General features: G+C 47.2%; 1 protein-coding gene across 12 annotated transcripts in view; it reads right to left on the reverse strand.

The window, feature by feature from the left end:
* CC2D1B (coiled-coil and C2 domain containing 1B) overlaps nt 1–14,633 on the reverse strand; it is a 90,354-nt gene that overhangs the window by 38,269 nt on the left and 37,452 nt on the right. For 10 of the 12 annotated variants that reach the window (XR_012646675.1, XR_012646674.1, XR_012646673.1 and 7 more), the window contains 4 exons: nt 13,824–13,934; nt 10,087–10,217; nt 8,524–8,596; nt 2,062–2,183 (listed from right to left, as the gene is read on the reverse strand). Coding sequence is in view for 8 of the 12 variants with exons in the window: in XM_075003578.1 (XP_074859679.1) it covers nt 2,062–2,183; nt 8,524–8,596; nt 10,087–10,217; nt 13,824–13,934 (437 nt within the window). In the remaining 4 variants the exon portion in view is untranslated. The remainder of the gene's footprint in view (nt 1–2,061; nt 2,184–8,523; nt 8,597–10,086; nt 10,218–13,823; nt 13,935–14,633) is intronic. The other 2 variants (XM_075003582.1, XM_075003577.1) reach the window with 1 other exon arrangement.

The following is a 14,633-nucleotide window of genomic DNA, read 5'->3' on the forward strand; positions in this document are numbered from 1 at the left end:
AAGTAGGTTCTGGATAAGCCGGTGGAGACACAGGCCTTTGGTGCGGCGTGTGTACCACAGGGGGAGGGCTTGATGCTAACAGCAGCGCAGCCCTGTCTGGAGATGGGCTGCGGTGCCGGGTTCTTGATTTCTCCTTGCCCCTCCCCTGTGGGGCTCGCACCGCCCCCTCCCGTGCCAGGGATCTCGGCCCCACTCTCAGCGCCGCGCTCGGCACAATCAGCTGTGGTGCCGCGCGGGTAGCTTCCTCTGGCACCTGCAGGCTCCGTGCCTGGTGCCCCTGCACCGTTGGTGCTGCGGGGGCTGGTGCCGCCAGGTCCGGCGCTTGCCTCGCTGATGCTCTGGGCGCCGCGCATGCCGGCTGTTGTGTAACTGGAGGCTCAGCCTCTGTCACGTGCGCTGCCGCTTGCCTGAGTATGCGGCTGGGGGCGCCGCTCGTCCTGCTCGCTGAACCCACCGGCAAGGATCAAGCCGGGGAGAGTTTCCTCCGTTTCTGCACCGAGGGGGTCAGAGAAGCTGCCTTCCTCTTAGGCAACCCAGAGGGCCCTTCTGGGTGAGGCTTCTCCGGCAAGTCCGGCTGGAGAGCCTTATTGGACAAGAGCATTTTAAGCCTCATCTCTCTGTCCTTCCCGGCCCTGGCTGTGAGCTTAGCACAGTGAGAACACTTCTGGGTAATGTGTGATTCCCCCAGGCAGCGGATGCATTTGCTATGCCCATCGGAGGCCGGCATAGCTTTGCGGCATGACTCACACTTTTTAAAACCTGAAGAGGCCATTGTGGTGAGTCCTTTACTGTTAATAGGGTACTTAGCACTTAATCCGTGCCTTTCCACCCCAAATAGCGATCACCGGCCTGCGGGGCAGCGGGTGGCCTAAATGGCCTTCACGTCCGCTCTTCTCTTCTCCGCTCCTCTCTTTTTTCTTTTTTTTTTTTCTTTTTTTTTTGCTGATATTCTCTTTGTCTTTGCTTTCTCTCTCTCTCTTTTTTTTTTTTTAGTAACCAAAAACAACAAATTACACGTAGAAAACAACTATCTAATCTGACTCTGGCCTTAGCCTGAGCGGATTCTGTCTGCAGCCGATGGAGGTTGAGAAGGAACTGGCGGGGACCAGATCACGCATGTGGCCGGGTGCACGCGGGGGAGCGGTGCGCGCCGGTGCATGCGCAATCCAGGGGAGACTGCTGGAGGATTTCCGATCTGCGGCGCTGGGCGAGCCCGACACCTATTGCGGAGCACCCACGGGGACCACTTGAAGAAGAACTAAAGGTTAACCATGTAAATCCTAACACAAGGTTTAGACAACTCAAAACGTTAATCACACAGTCCACTACATCAGACATCTGCTGTCACACTAAGAGTAGCAAAAGATCCCAGCTAGCCATTTTAACTCACAGTCTAAAAGTAATATCATGGCAGGTTTGGCTGTTTGCTTGGACAAGTCACAGATCAACATGGTACCAATTCAGAAGAAAGGCAAAGGCAGGAAAAGAAAACTGTCAATTTTTTTCCCCCACAATTTAAAAATTACACTCCACTTGCAAATATGAAGCAAATTGGTTAGTAATGATCAGAGTGGGAAGAACCAACTCAAAAGCTTATGGTAGGTGTAGACTGCTGGACAGTGAGTAAGTCCCATGCTGCCTGGTGAACATACAAAACACTGAGCCACCAGGGGAAACCTTTGAGTGCTAAAGGAGGAATAGTCACCACAGCGGCAGGTGTTTTGAATTCAAAAGCCATATATAAACAGTCATAAGGAAAAAAGACAAGCTAAACTATGGCCCCTTAAAATAATTCTTGGTCTGTTGCGTAGGACATGCTGTTTGCAATTCTCACCTCACCAGGAAATCTGCCCACTTCTATGCTCCCAAGATGATTCTTACCATCTCGCCAAGAGACCAGAATCCTGTACTCTTAAGGTTTCCATGAGACAGATATTTTACGACACTATCTCCCCAGCTAATAGCTTTTTCTCCACTCACCAGAAAATATTTTTTTATATATATATATATATACACACACACACACACACACATATATACACACAGGTAACAAATTCAAACCTCCACCTCTTCATCTTCATCCTCTTTCTCCACCATGTTAGCCAGATGGTTGGCACTTTCCAACACAGCAGCTATTGTGCTGTCACCATCTGTGGGTGTCACTCCAGGAATGGGAGGAAATCCTGAGGAGGAAGGAGATATGGTTCAAAATAACAAACAACAAATAAAACCTACCCAGAAATTTACACAAGAATGCATGTCTTTCTGTCACTACCTCTTGGAATACTGCCATTACTGCTTGCGAAAGCGCAACAGGTCTGAAAGCATCCATCAACAACTCAACACCTAGAAAAGTCTTTCCCATATAACTTTGTAGGTCAATGCCTAGTGAATCATAAAAGGCAGTGACAAATGCTATGCACAACTTGAAAATTTTCCCAATAGTATTAAACATTCCTAGCAATGATACTTTACAAACTACTGGGCTGTCAGTCTAGTTGCATATTTACACACAGGATTATATGCCTGAGTAGCCAATACTGATTTGTGTAATCTTTAATCCTAGTTACGCTACTGTATGTACTCTGCTAAAACACAAAAGCAATACTACATCCCACTGTAGCTCAGTGAATTCAGCAAAAGTAGCACCACAGTAGTTAAGAAACGTTAAAACCATTACAATTCTTTTGACCAACGTCTGTCCTTTTGAAGGTGAATGAAAGGCTTTGCTAATGGGAGACAAAGTCATTAACTTTATAATCACCAGTTCAAACTCAGCCTGGGTCAGTCATGACTCAGAGATGCCATTATAAAATGGTTGTTTGGTGGCACTCACATTGCTAAAACTATTCTTGTTACTCTCAGGAAACAAGCCAAGGACTGATTGTGACCAAACTGCTCTCTCATCCCATAGAGAGCTACTCCAGGGCACAGGGCAGATTTGAAGTATACTGCAGAGCAGACTGTACAGTACCTGCACAGAGGATTTTATTTCCAAAGCTGCTGTGTCTTGCACCTTTGAAAACTCAGACACAGTGAAATTATACAGCTATCCTCTGTATCTACCATAACACTGAGGTTTCAGTGGATATCTAATGCTTAACTGTTGATGTGTAAATAAGACATGGCCTTAAAAAACAGGTTTGGAAAAGATTTATATAGCCAAGATATGTGGAGAACTTTAAGAATTATGTTATTTTCCCACTGATTTACACACACACAGCAGCTTCCTCTTGAAGATGCTGACATGTACCAGGAAACAGACCATGTTTTCCAAGTTGTGATTGTGTTTGTTAGGTTTCCTTGTTTTAAACACATTACTTAAATCATTGAAACGCCCTAAAAATTGACACAAGGATTAAAATAGGTTGGTGTGCCAAGTACATCCCATGAAAAGGCTGAGGCATGGTGATCAAAAGCATGATATGGTGTTCTAATATACAATAATTAACACAACAGGATATGGAAATACCGGGACAGGAGATGAAGAACAGTTGAAGTTAAAGACAGAATTCCACTAGGCCATTCTATCCATATACTTATGAATGCAGGACCACTCCTTATAGGACAGAAAACAGAAGAGGAAGTGTGGCTGAGTTCTATAGCTAGCCCTGCCGCTGACTTTTAAAGTAACCATGCCTGGTAACTTTCCTTCATGTTTTAATTTCCTCAGCTGAAGTAACAAGAAAGAGAAGTTACTCACTTGTAGTAACTATGGTTCTTTGAGATGTGTCCCCGTGGGTGCTCCACAGTAGGTGTCGGGCTCGCCCGGTGCCGCAGATCGGAATTCTTCTAGCAGTTTCCACTGGATCGCGCATGCGCCGATGCGTGCCGCTCCCTTGCGCGCCCCCGGCCATATGCGCGATCCGGTCCCCACCAGTTCCTTGACCAACCGCCCTGGATGCTCCTGAAAAACACTGGACAGAGATCCGAAGCGGGGAGGATGGGCGGGTAGTGGAGCACCCACGGGGACACATCTCGAAGAACCATCGTTACTACAAGTGAATAACTTCTCTTTCTTCTTCGAATGGTCCCTGTGGGTGCGCCACAGTAGGTGACTACCCAGCAGTAACCCAAGGTAAGGAGGTGGGTACTCGATTCATGTGCAGCTTGTCCCTGAGAGGACTGCTGTCGACAGATGGGTATCCTCACCGAATACCCGATGCAGGGCATAATGCTTGGCGAAGGTGTCGTAGGATGACCAAGTCGCCGCTCTGCAAATGTCTTTCAACGCGATTCCCTTGAAGAAGGCCGTTGATGCCGCCACCGCTCTGGTGGAGTGAGCACTGAGCGGAGCTAGCAAAGGAGTCTTTCGAAGCTCGTAGCACAGTTTTATACAGGACACAATGTGATTTGAAATTCTCTGGGAGGAGAGGCCTCCCCCTTTCGACCTGGGAGCAAGAGACACCAGAAGCCTGTCCGTTTTCCGGAAGGGCTTAGCTCTGTCTATGTAAAAGGCCAACGCCCTCCTCACATCTAGGAGATGCAGGCGTGTCTCCTTGCTGGAGCTGTGAGGCTTTGGGTAAAACGAAGGTAATACTATTGGTTCGTTAATGTGGAACTCCGAAGAAACTTTCGGAACGAAGGCTGGGTGTAACCCAAGATCACCGCCTCCTTTGAGAATACCGTGCAGGGTGGCGTTGCCATCACTGCTGCGAGCTCGCTCACCCTGCGGGCTGACGTAATCGCAAGAAGGAAGGTCGTTTTCATGGTAAGTAGTCAGAGGGGTACCGTGGCTAATGGTTCGAAGGGTGGTCCCGATAGCGTGTGGAGTACCAAGTCCAAACTCCACGATGGCGGAAGCGGTTTTCGAGGAGGGTACAGATTTACCAGCCCCTTCAAGAACCTTGTGAGGATAGGATGGGCGAATACGGTGGGCCCTTCCTCTTTGTGCCGAAAAGCTGATATAGCTGCAAGGTGGACCTTTAGCGAGGATAAAGAGAGCCCGTCTTGTTTGAGGTCCAGCAGGTATTCTAGAATTACAGTTATAGGGGCGTCAAGAGGAGCTAACTGTTTGGCAGAGCGTGAGTAAAAACCTTTCCCTTGGAATTGTTCTGGTACTCTTTCCACCGCCCCTATGAACATGAGGTGATCTACCTCCTGCTTCAGCCTCTCCTCGTGAGAAGGGTCCCTGAGAAGAGGCCGGGTGGGGGGTTTCATCGGTGGTAGTGACTGGAAGGGAGTCGTGTAACCCGTGGCTATAATCTCCAGCACCCATTTGTCTGTTGTGATATTTTGCCATTGGGAGTAGAACGGTTTGAGGCGATGATGGAACATGAGGTGAGAGTGGCATTGAGTGATGGTGTTGACAGTGCAGTCCTCGACATACCCATCAAACTTGCTGCCTCTGGGCTTGCCCCGAAGTTGAGCGACTTTGTTGAGAACGTCGCCTGGGGGCCCTGTACTGTTGCTGCTGTTGATGGCGCCCTTGGTCATAGCCTCGCTGATATTGTGCACGTTGTGGTTGGTAAGAGTAGCACCTTTGCTGAGAATAGAATTTCTTTTTCTTGTGTGGAGGAGTGCAGATACCCAAGGTCTTAAGTGTGGCCCTTGAATCTTTGTTAGAATGGAGGACCAAGTCGGTTGATTCTGCAAACAGCTTTTGCTTGTCGAAGGGAAGATCCACGATCTTCGCCTGCAGATCTCTGGGGATACCAGACATCTGGAGCCAGGACTCCCTGTGCATTACCACTGCTGCGGCTGTTGAACGTGCCGCTGTGTCCGCCACGTCCAAGGCAATTTGAACTCCCGTTCGTGAGGCCGCGTAGCCCTCCTGGACGATCGCCTTTAACACTGGCTTCTTGTCCTCCGGGAGGGAATCCATGAGAGAGGTGAGGCTAGTGTAATTGTCAAAGTTATGGTTTGATAAATGTGCTGTGTAGTTTGCCATTCTCAATAATAAGGTAGAGGAGGAGTAGACCTTCCTGCTGAACAGCTCTAATTTCTTAGCATCTTTATCTGACCCCCCCACCGATTTGTACTGAGGCGTCTTCGACCTCTGCTGGGACGATTTGACCAACAAAGAATTGGGCTGTGGGTGGCTAAACAGGAATTCCATGCCCTTTGCTGGGAGGAAGTACTTCTTATCTGCCCTTTTATTTGTAGGCAGAATAGAGGCCAGAGTCTGCCATATGTTAGTGGATGACTCCATAATGGCTTCGTCCAGTGGGATAGCGATTTTAGATGAAGCCGGGGGTCTCAAATTTTTCAGGAGTTTATGATGCTTCTCCTGCACCTCTGCTATTTGAATGTCCTGCGTGTATGCTACTCTTTTGAACAGCTCTTGGAATTGCTTAAGGTCATCTGGAGGGGAGACATCCCCGGGGACAAGTGCCTCATCTGGGGAGGATGAGGAGGAGCCACTAGGATAAGCCTCCCCCAAGTCCTCTGGCTCCCGAGTTTGCTGGTATGCTGGCTCCTTCGTGGGCTGTGAAGGAAAGTCTCGGGACTCTGGACCTAATTCCCCCTGGGACAGCTGCGTTACTCTCCCAGAGTGAGAGTGTACACGGGGGTATTGGCAAGGAGTGGGAGGGGATCTGCCCCTGGATCTAGACCTCCGATGTCGGTATGATGAGGACGGCCATAACAACATGGACAAGGGCCCGGTGATGGAGACCTGGACCACGATCGGAGTGTGTACCCATGATGTCTGGGAGAGCGGGATCTCCGTGACGATATTGACAATGGTGAAGCTGGTTTGTGATAGTACTCATAGGGATCCATGCCCAAAAAGGGTGAAGGTGGCCCGAGCCAAGGCGAAGGTGGTTGGAGGAACGGAGAGGGAGATCTGGAATAGGCCGGTAGAGATGCCGCCCGGTGAAGCGGCGTGTGTATCTTGGGGGGGGGGGGGGGGGGGGGGAGGGGCGGCGGCTGGGTGATAATGGCACTGCAGCCCTGTCTGAAGATGGACTGAGGTGCCGGGTTTTGGCTCTAGCTTTCCCCGGTCCCTGCAGGGTGGGTGCTGCCCCCTCCCGTGCCGGGGATCTCTGCCCCACTGTTGGTGCCGCGCTTGGTACCATCGTGAGTGGTGCCGCGCGGGTAGCTTCCTCCAGTGCCACTGGGCCCCGTGCTGGGTGCCCCTGTGCCATCGGTGCCGTGATAGCCGGTGCCGTGTGAGGCAGTGCTGCCGATTCCAGCGCTTGCCGTGCTGGTGCCCGCGGCGCCCTGAGTGCCGAATGCTGTATAGTCAGAGGCCTGGCCCCGGCCACGTGCGCGACCGCGCTGCTGCTTTCATCAGCCTGTGGCTGAGGGCTCTGCGTTCCGCTCATCCTGCTCGCTGAAATCGCTGGCAAGGATCAAGCCAGGGAGAGTTTCTTCTTCTTTTGCGCAGAGGGGGTCAATGACACCGCCTTCCTTTTATGCGACCCAGAGGGCCCTTCTGTGTGAGGCTTCTCCGGCGGCTCAGGCTGAAGGGCCTTATCAAACAAGATCATTTTGAGCCTCATCTCTCTGTCCTTCTTGGCCCTGGCTGTAAGCTTAGAGCAGTGCGAACACTTTTGCGTAACATGGGACTCCCCCAGGCAACAAATGCACTTACTATGCCCATCAGAGGCTGGCATAGCCTTGTGGCATGACTCACACTTCTTAAACCCCGAGGAAGACATCGCGGTGAGTCTTTACTGTTAATAGGGTACTTAGCCGCTAATCAGTGAGTTCTGCAAACCAAATAACATTCACGGCCTTCAGGGTAGCGGACGGCTTAAACAGACTTCTTTGTCCGCTCCTCTCCCTCTGTTCCTCTTCTCTCTACTATTCTGTATGTTTGTTTTTTTTTGTATAATAGTAAAAACAACTCTCTTATCTGTCTCAGGCTTTAGAGCCTGAGAGGATTCCGTCTGCAGCCGCTGGTGGTTGAGAAGAAACTGTCGGGGACCGGATTGCGCACGTGGCCGGGGGCGTGCAAGGGAGCGGCATGCATCGGCGCATGCGTGATCCAGTGGAAACTGCTAGAAGAAGTCTGATCTGCGGCGCCGGGCGAGCCCAACACCTACTGTGGAGCACCCACGGGGACCACTCGAAGAAGAACCCTGGCCTTCCTCACAGGAGCATTGCAAGGTACATTTAATAGATGTAAATAGACTAATGCCTAAAGTAGAACTGGAAATACCAGCTAGACCATGTTCAGGGATTTCACAACCCCCTGCAAATAAACCAAGCGCAAACATTCCCAGTGCTTCCCCTCCAAACTGGGCTGGCAGATGGGACAGGGAGCAACTGCTCAAATGCTTGCCTGTTGTAAATCATGCTCTCCAACTTGTGAGCAGGGCTAGCTGGAGAACTGTTGAAATGTTCACACTTCCTAACAGACAAGATCAATGGCATGTAACCATGTGAAAAAGTTAAGCAGCATAATAAGCAGTTCTACAGCGTATTCTTCACTGCTGTCACACAGCCAAGCCAGCGTTCTCACTGTGAAACAGGAGGAGAAGCTGAATGGGCTACTGAAGCAATACTCCCAGAAGTCCTCTGGGTCCTAACAAATAATGGAAATGTTGGTGATAAGAGGTTTCAAAAGACACTTACCAGGGGGAACTGGTAATTCAGCAAAATTCACTTTTCTTCCTGCTTTATGGGCTCTTATGGCATCTTGGTATTGCTGTAATCAGAGATGCTGATTAGGCATAGGCTGGACTTGGTTATTGTTAAGTTAGCAGTCATTTCATGCTCAAATTAAGACAAATATTGGTGCAGAATACGGACTACAAAAATCAGGTGATGCTTTCCAAGTTCACTGTGCATTGCATGCTTTCTATACAGACATGGCTCTTGCTGCACTTCTTGACAGGATCCACAAAGGACTTGAGGGGCTGCAGAACGCACAATTGCAACCTGTGAGCAAAGCATGTGTCGTCATTCTTCCTCGTAGCCTCTCCGCTTCCTCAGCCAGTGATCTCCAAATTGTGGGGCATGCCCTGCGTCAGCCCCAATAAGGAGCGGGGAACAAATGCCACCCAGCTCTGTCTCCGGCCTTGCTTCCAGCTTCTCCCTCCATCGGGGCCTGGCCCCCAACCAGTCCCTCTCTACCTCCAGGACAGCTCCATCTACTAACCCCAGGTCTCCCTGCATTCTCACTTCCGTACCCAGCCCCGCTTTCAGCCCACCCTCCTCTTCTGAGGAACCCTTGACTGTGCAGTCATGGGTTGGGGGATAGTGTGCAGAGAGATTCCACTAGTGGTAAGGGGGGCATGACAGCAATTGCACTAGGTAAAGAGGCTTTCCATTATGCTCAGCAAAAAAATGCATAATAAGACATTTCTCTGTAAAAGTGTGTCCTCAAAACACCTCAGAACTATACAGACTGCATCATTCAAGACAATTTTTCAGTCCAGTCTTATTTGTGAGGCTCCAATTCTGCACTGATTACACCCACAACAGAGGTAACTTAGACCTCTATGTCTCTGTGTTCAAGCCCTCGCAAACTTGACAACAGTGTCTAAATACCCTATCATATACATCCCCTCAAGTTCAACAACAAGTGCACACACTTGAGACTAGTACAAATTACTTGACTCATATTAAGACACCATATCATGACAGCCAGTTAGGGCACTGGCACTTCCACCTTCATTGGAGCCCCACCCCTTTCACAGAGGCACACAAGCAGCAGCACCAGAACAACTACAATGGATTGCAAGTCTGTTGTGCAGCCAGAAGAGATGGCAGAGGAGTCTAAACATTATGTTTTAAAGACCCACATCCCTTTACATGATCAGCCTCCAGTCAGTACTACATTTTATAGGCAGTTTATAAGGCACAAATTCTCTGGACGGGAGCTTAAGACCAAGGTTTTACTTAGAGTAAAACACCATATCTACATAGGGGTTTGCACAGGTGTCTTAGACAAAAGGTCTCCAAACCCACCCACTATCCTGCCTTGAAGAAGCAATGAGGTTGCAAATGCACAGTTTATAAAGCATTCATTGAGATAGAAGGTGCTGTGCAGGAAGGAGCAACAGCTTAACTATTTCAGCTCATTCTAACTGGCAGGACAATATACATACATCAAATACTTTGCTGGCCAGTTCCGGGAGAATGAGTTCAAACAGCTTTGCTGAAGCCAAGATACTTGCTGTGCTTCCCTTTTACCTTGGCTATCCTCTCGTGCATCCTGCCTTTCCGATCATCTCCACTTGCTTTCGCTTGTGCTGCTGCGGATCTGTATTTTTCCAACCTTTGCTGCAAAGCTTCCAGCACAGTTTTTGGCTGTTGAGGAGACACTGAAATGCCACATAATTGAAACTTGAGAAAAATGTGCCAGCTGCCTCTATTTCCTATCTTCCCTAACCTCCTTCCGAGCCATTGACACAACCAAAACCTAATAAAAGGGCTACTTCTATTACATAAAACCAACACAGAGATTTACTACTAAGTGTTAGTAAATCACTTTCTTCATAAAGGAGAGCTCTTATGCGCAGTGCGTGCCCCCATAGGTGCTCCTCTGCAGGAATACTTGCATCCCTGTGCTGCTGACTGGAGAATTTTGGTAGCACTGTCCGTTAGGCCTGCATATGAAAAATCGCTTCTCAAGCTATGCTACTAGGTTAGCCATCACATGTAGCTAACCCGCCTCAGTTCCCTCTACACCATAGAGAGATTGAGAAGAATGCCAAAGGAGGATAAGCTGGGGAGCACCCATAGGGGTATGCATCTTGAAGAACCATCATTACCGCACAAGGTAACAACTTCTTTGAGTATTGTTCCTGTAGGTGCTCCACTGTACATGGCTTCTAAACAGCAGCCATATAGGCGGGCTAGGACTTCAGAGTGGGTGACTTAAGGTTGACAGTACTGTTGAGCCAAAGATGGCACTGGAGGCAGAGTCCTCAGTGACCACATAATGTCCTGCAAAGATGTGGACCGACACCCATGCCACTACTTGAAAGATCTCTGAGATAAGGATATTCTTGAAAAAGACAAGAAGTGAGGAGATTGACCTGATGGAGTGCATATGAACAGTCTCCAGTGGGGTCATACTGGTGACATGGTAACATTGTCTGTAACAGATTGAGAACCATTCGGAAAGCCTTTGGGCTCATGTTGCCAAGCCCTTCGATCTTTCCACAATGCAAAATAAAAATTTAGGAGAGTTCCTGATCTGTTCTGTCCAGGTAAAAGGCAAGAGTCCCTCTGACATCTCGGGTTTAGGACAAAAGGTTGGAGATCAATCAATTGGCTCGTGTGAAACAGGGAGGTTAATCTCAGCCATGAATTTTGTATGTGGTCTGAATGAAACCTTGTCCCAAAAGAATATGGTACAGGTGCATGTGCCACCAGATCTGCTATTTCTCCTATTCTCCTGGCGAAAGTAATCCCTATCAGGAAGGCCATTTTTATTAAGTGGTAAGTTAGTGAGCAGGTGGCCCTGGTTGAAAGGGATACCTAGTCTGTATCAGATTTAAGTCCCACATGGCAGTGAGAAGCAGAGTTTACAGAAAGAGGTTTATTGAACCTTTTCAGGGCAAGTCCAAGATGAGTGGATGAGTCGCAGATGTCACGGAGATTTGTTGGGGTGTATACCAAATCCAAAATCTAGCCTATTTTTGCAGGTAAGTAAAATATATTGATGATTTTCTACTTTGTAATAATATCCCTTGCATGGCCATTGAATAGGAGCTCTTTAGCTCCTTGAATCAAGAAGGAACCACCACTTGAGGCGGAGAATCTCCAGGTTGGGATGTAGTGCATGTTCTCTATTCTGTGACAGGAGAGTGGGAGTAGGAAAGAGATCAGCAGGCATGTTGCAAGTTGTGACAGGTAAGGGTACCAGGTCTGTCTCAGCCACAGAGGAGACATTAGAATTATGTGTGCTCCCACTCTTTTCATTTTCGGTAAGGCCTTCAGTAGCAGGAAAAATAGAGGTAAGATATTAAGTGAGGTCCCTGATCCAAGGTAAGAGATGAAAGAGTTTGGGGTCAGTCTCCCCAGTGCCTGAAAAGCTTGTCGAATAAAAATGAGTCTAGTTCCCATTCATGGTCATGGGTCGCCACTGAGATCTGTACACCTAGGAGGTAGGCTGCTGACAGTGGGATGTCCTGGGAGACACATCAGTTCCATAATCTTTGCAAAGAAGTATGAAGGAGAGAGAATCCCCCTTGTCAATTTACGTAGAACATACAGGCAACGTTGCCTGTTTATACTTTGGTGCGTGACTCTTAGATCATTGGAAGTAGACACAGGCATTCCTAACCCTCCATCACTGAGGACATTCGTGTGGAGGGATCTCTCAGCACATGACCATTTTCCTTATGTCAAATTCATTTTGATGTGTGCCCCGCCCTATGAGTCATGCATTGGTGATAAGAAGCAACTGCAGAGTTTTTGCACAAAAGTGATCCCTCTGCAAATGTTAACTAGGGTGATTGCGCCAGGGGATTTTGATCTTGATGGGTAGTAACAGGGGTTCGTTTAGCCTGTAAACCAATCTAATGCACATTGCTACTGAAGTTTTCCAAGCAGCAGTTCGAGGATGCAAGTGCACTTATGTGGATCACCCACAGGGACATTAGTCAAAGAAGAAAGATATTTTATTATGTATGTGATGGGTTAGAGGTGCCACCTGATGCGCTGGGGTCCCACTGAGCCTGCCTATCCCACCAGGCTGGCTCTCTCCCTCTGTGGTGCTAAGTCAAGTTCTCAAGCCCCCATTTCCACCACACATGAAGGAAGGGACACATCCAGCTGTAGAATTAGAATCTGCAATCAGTTCTGTGTGGGAGGACTCAATGTGGGGAATTGCCTAATACTCTGATGCACAGCCCTTCTGTCTTATATTATTGTGTGTTGCATAGAGTACTTGTAGAAGTTCATGAAAATAGCTTCCCCTGACCCCCAAAAAATGTGGAGGAAGATATGTACGCTTCTCCCTCCTTGCACTATAAATTGCACAAATGGGTGTTAAAATAAAAAGAGAACACGTTTACTAACTACAAAAGGTAAACTTTAAGAGATAGGAGACAGCAAGTGGATCAAAGCAGATTATTGATCAAATAAAACAAAATATTCAAACTAAGCTTAATATACTAAGTAATGATGGCTAAAACAATCTCTTACCCTAAGTGTTCTTTCAAGCAGGCTGCAGAGTTTCTGGAAGGTAAACTGCATTGATTGCAGTTTAAATCTTTGGGGATTACTTCTACAGGGTAATTTTTCTCATCTGAGCTCAGCCTCTGCCCCACCCCCAACTTAGTCTCTGTTTCTCCCAGTGTTTTCAGTATTCTTCCTTCTTAGGCAGGGAGGCCATTGATAAAAGCCTAGATTAACTCACTCTCCAGCCTTAACTGAGATTTACAGATGTCAGGAATCTTTTGTTTACTATCTGATCTCCTTCCAATGGAAAATTACCATCAGTGCCCCGGTGACAATCACATGACCTTGCAGTGTTAAAGCAACTATAAGCTAAGGGTTATTTGTAACCTCCACAGGAAGGAACTCCAGGACCATGGGAGATCAAGAATCTTCAAAGACTCATTTTCTTTCCTAATGGCACACCCCAATTAATTGCTTACTGTGTGGTGGGCATTCCCCAGGTACAACTACAGATTTAACTGTTACACAGACAATATTTCTAACTCCAGATACAGAAGTGATACATGCATACGCATTGGATAATCACATTCAGTAAACCATAACCTATCCAATGATCTCTCAGGTCCCACCTTGCATCAAATATATTTGTCATATTCATATCACAAGCACAATCTTATAAAGACTATGAGGCGTAACAGCACAATGTACTTGCATTATCCATTCTAGTATTCATGTGTAAATACTGATCATGCAAGAATATAACTCATTATAAACAAATCCTGCTTTACATATTCTACCTGAAGCTTCTTGACCTAGAGGTTCCAATGCTACGAGGGGCTGGGAAATTTCAATGGGAACAGATGCCATCTGTTTTGATGAAGAATGCCTCTTTTCCATGCTTTCATGATCTGTGAGGAAAGAGGCAATTTTCAAGTCTACATTAACTAGGAATTCTGGCATACAGGCGAGTGTCTGGAACATTCTTGGTAAAATGCTAACAATTTATAACTTACTGACAAAGGATTATAGACAAATAACCAAACCTGTTTGGATATTTCAGCTCTGACAGTGCCTAACACTGGATGTTTAACAGGTAATCTCCATTATACCCTGAATGTTGTATTTACTTATATATTGTTATAACAGAGCAGCAAACATTCCTCTGACTGCAGCCAGTCATCAGTTTATGCCCCAAGGATTCATCTCTCTCATAATTTTTATCCTAGCTAGTGTAAATAGAGATGGTTTTCATAATTAGAACCGTGCTCAATTATGCTTCTGAATTTTACTAATTTGACTCAACAACATCCTACAGCAGTAAATTCTACAGTTCAAGTATTGGGGAATGTATTGTTTTTATCCAATTTAAATCTGCTGCAGGACCAGAATACCAAGACCCGTGTTTGTTCAAGGATGAGAAATTTCTACTAGTTCTGAAAGCATTGGTTATCATCTAACCAAAATGTCCACAGCATTGCCAGTTCACATGAAAGATTTTAAAAATAACACCATTCTGATTAGTAACTCACCCCCTCAACCCATTTCTCCTTCCACTAACCATTTTAGCTGCTATCTCACTATCTACAATTAGTAGAAAATTACAACTA

This window comes from Carettochelys insculpta, chromosome 9 (genome assembly GCF_033958435.1).
Source record: "Carettochelys insculpta isolate YL-2023 chromosome 9, ASM3395843v1, whole genome shotgun sequence".
NCBI lineage: Eukaryota > Metazoa > Chordata > Testudines > Carettochelyidae > Carettochelys > Carettochelys insculpta.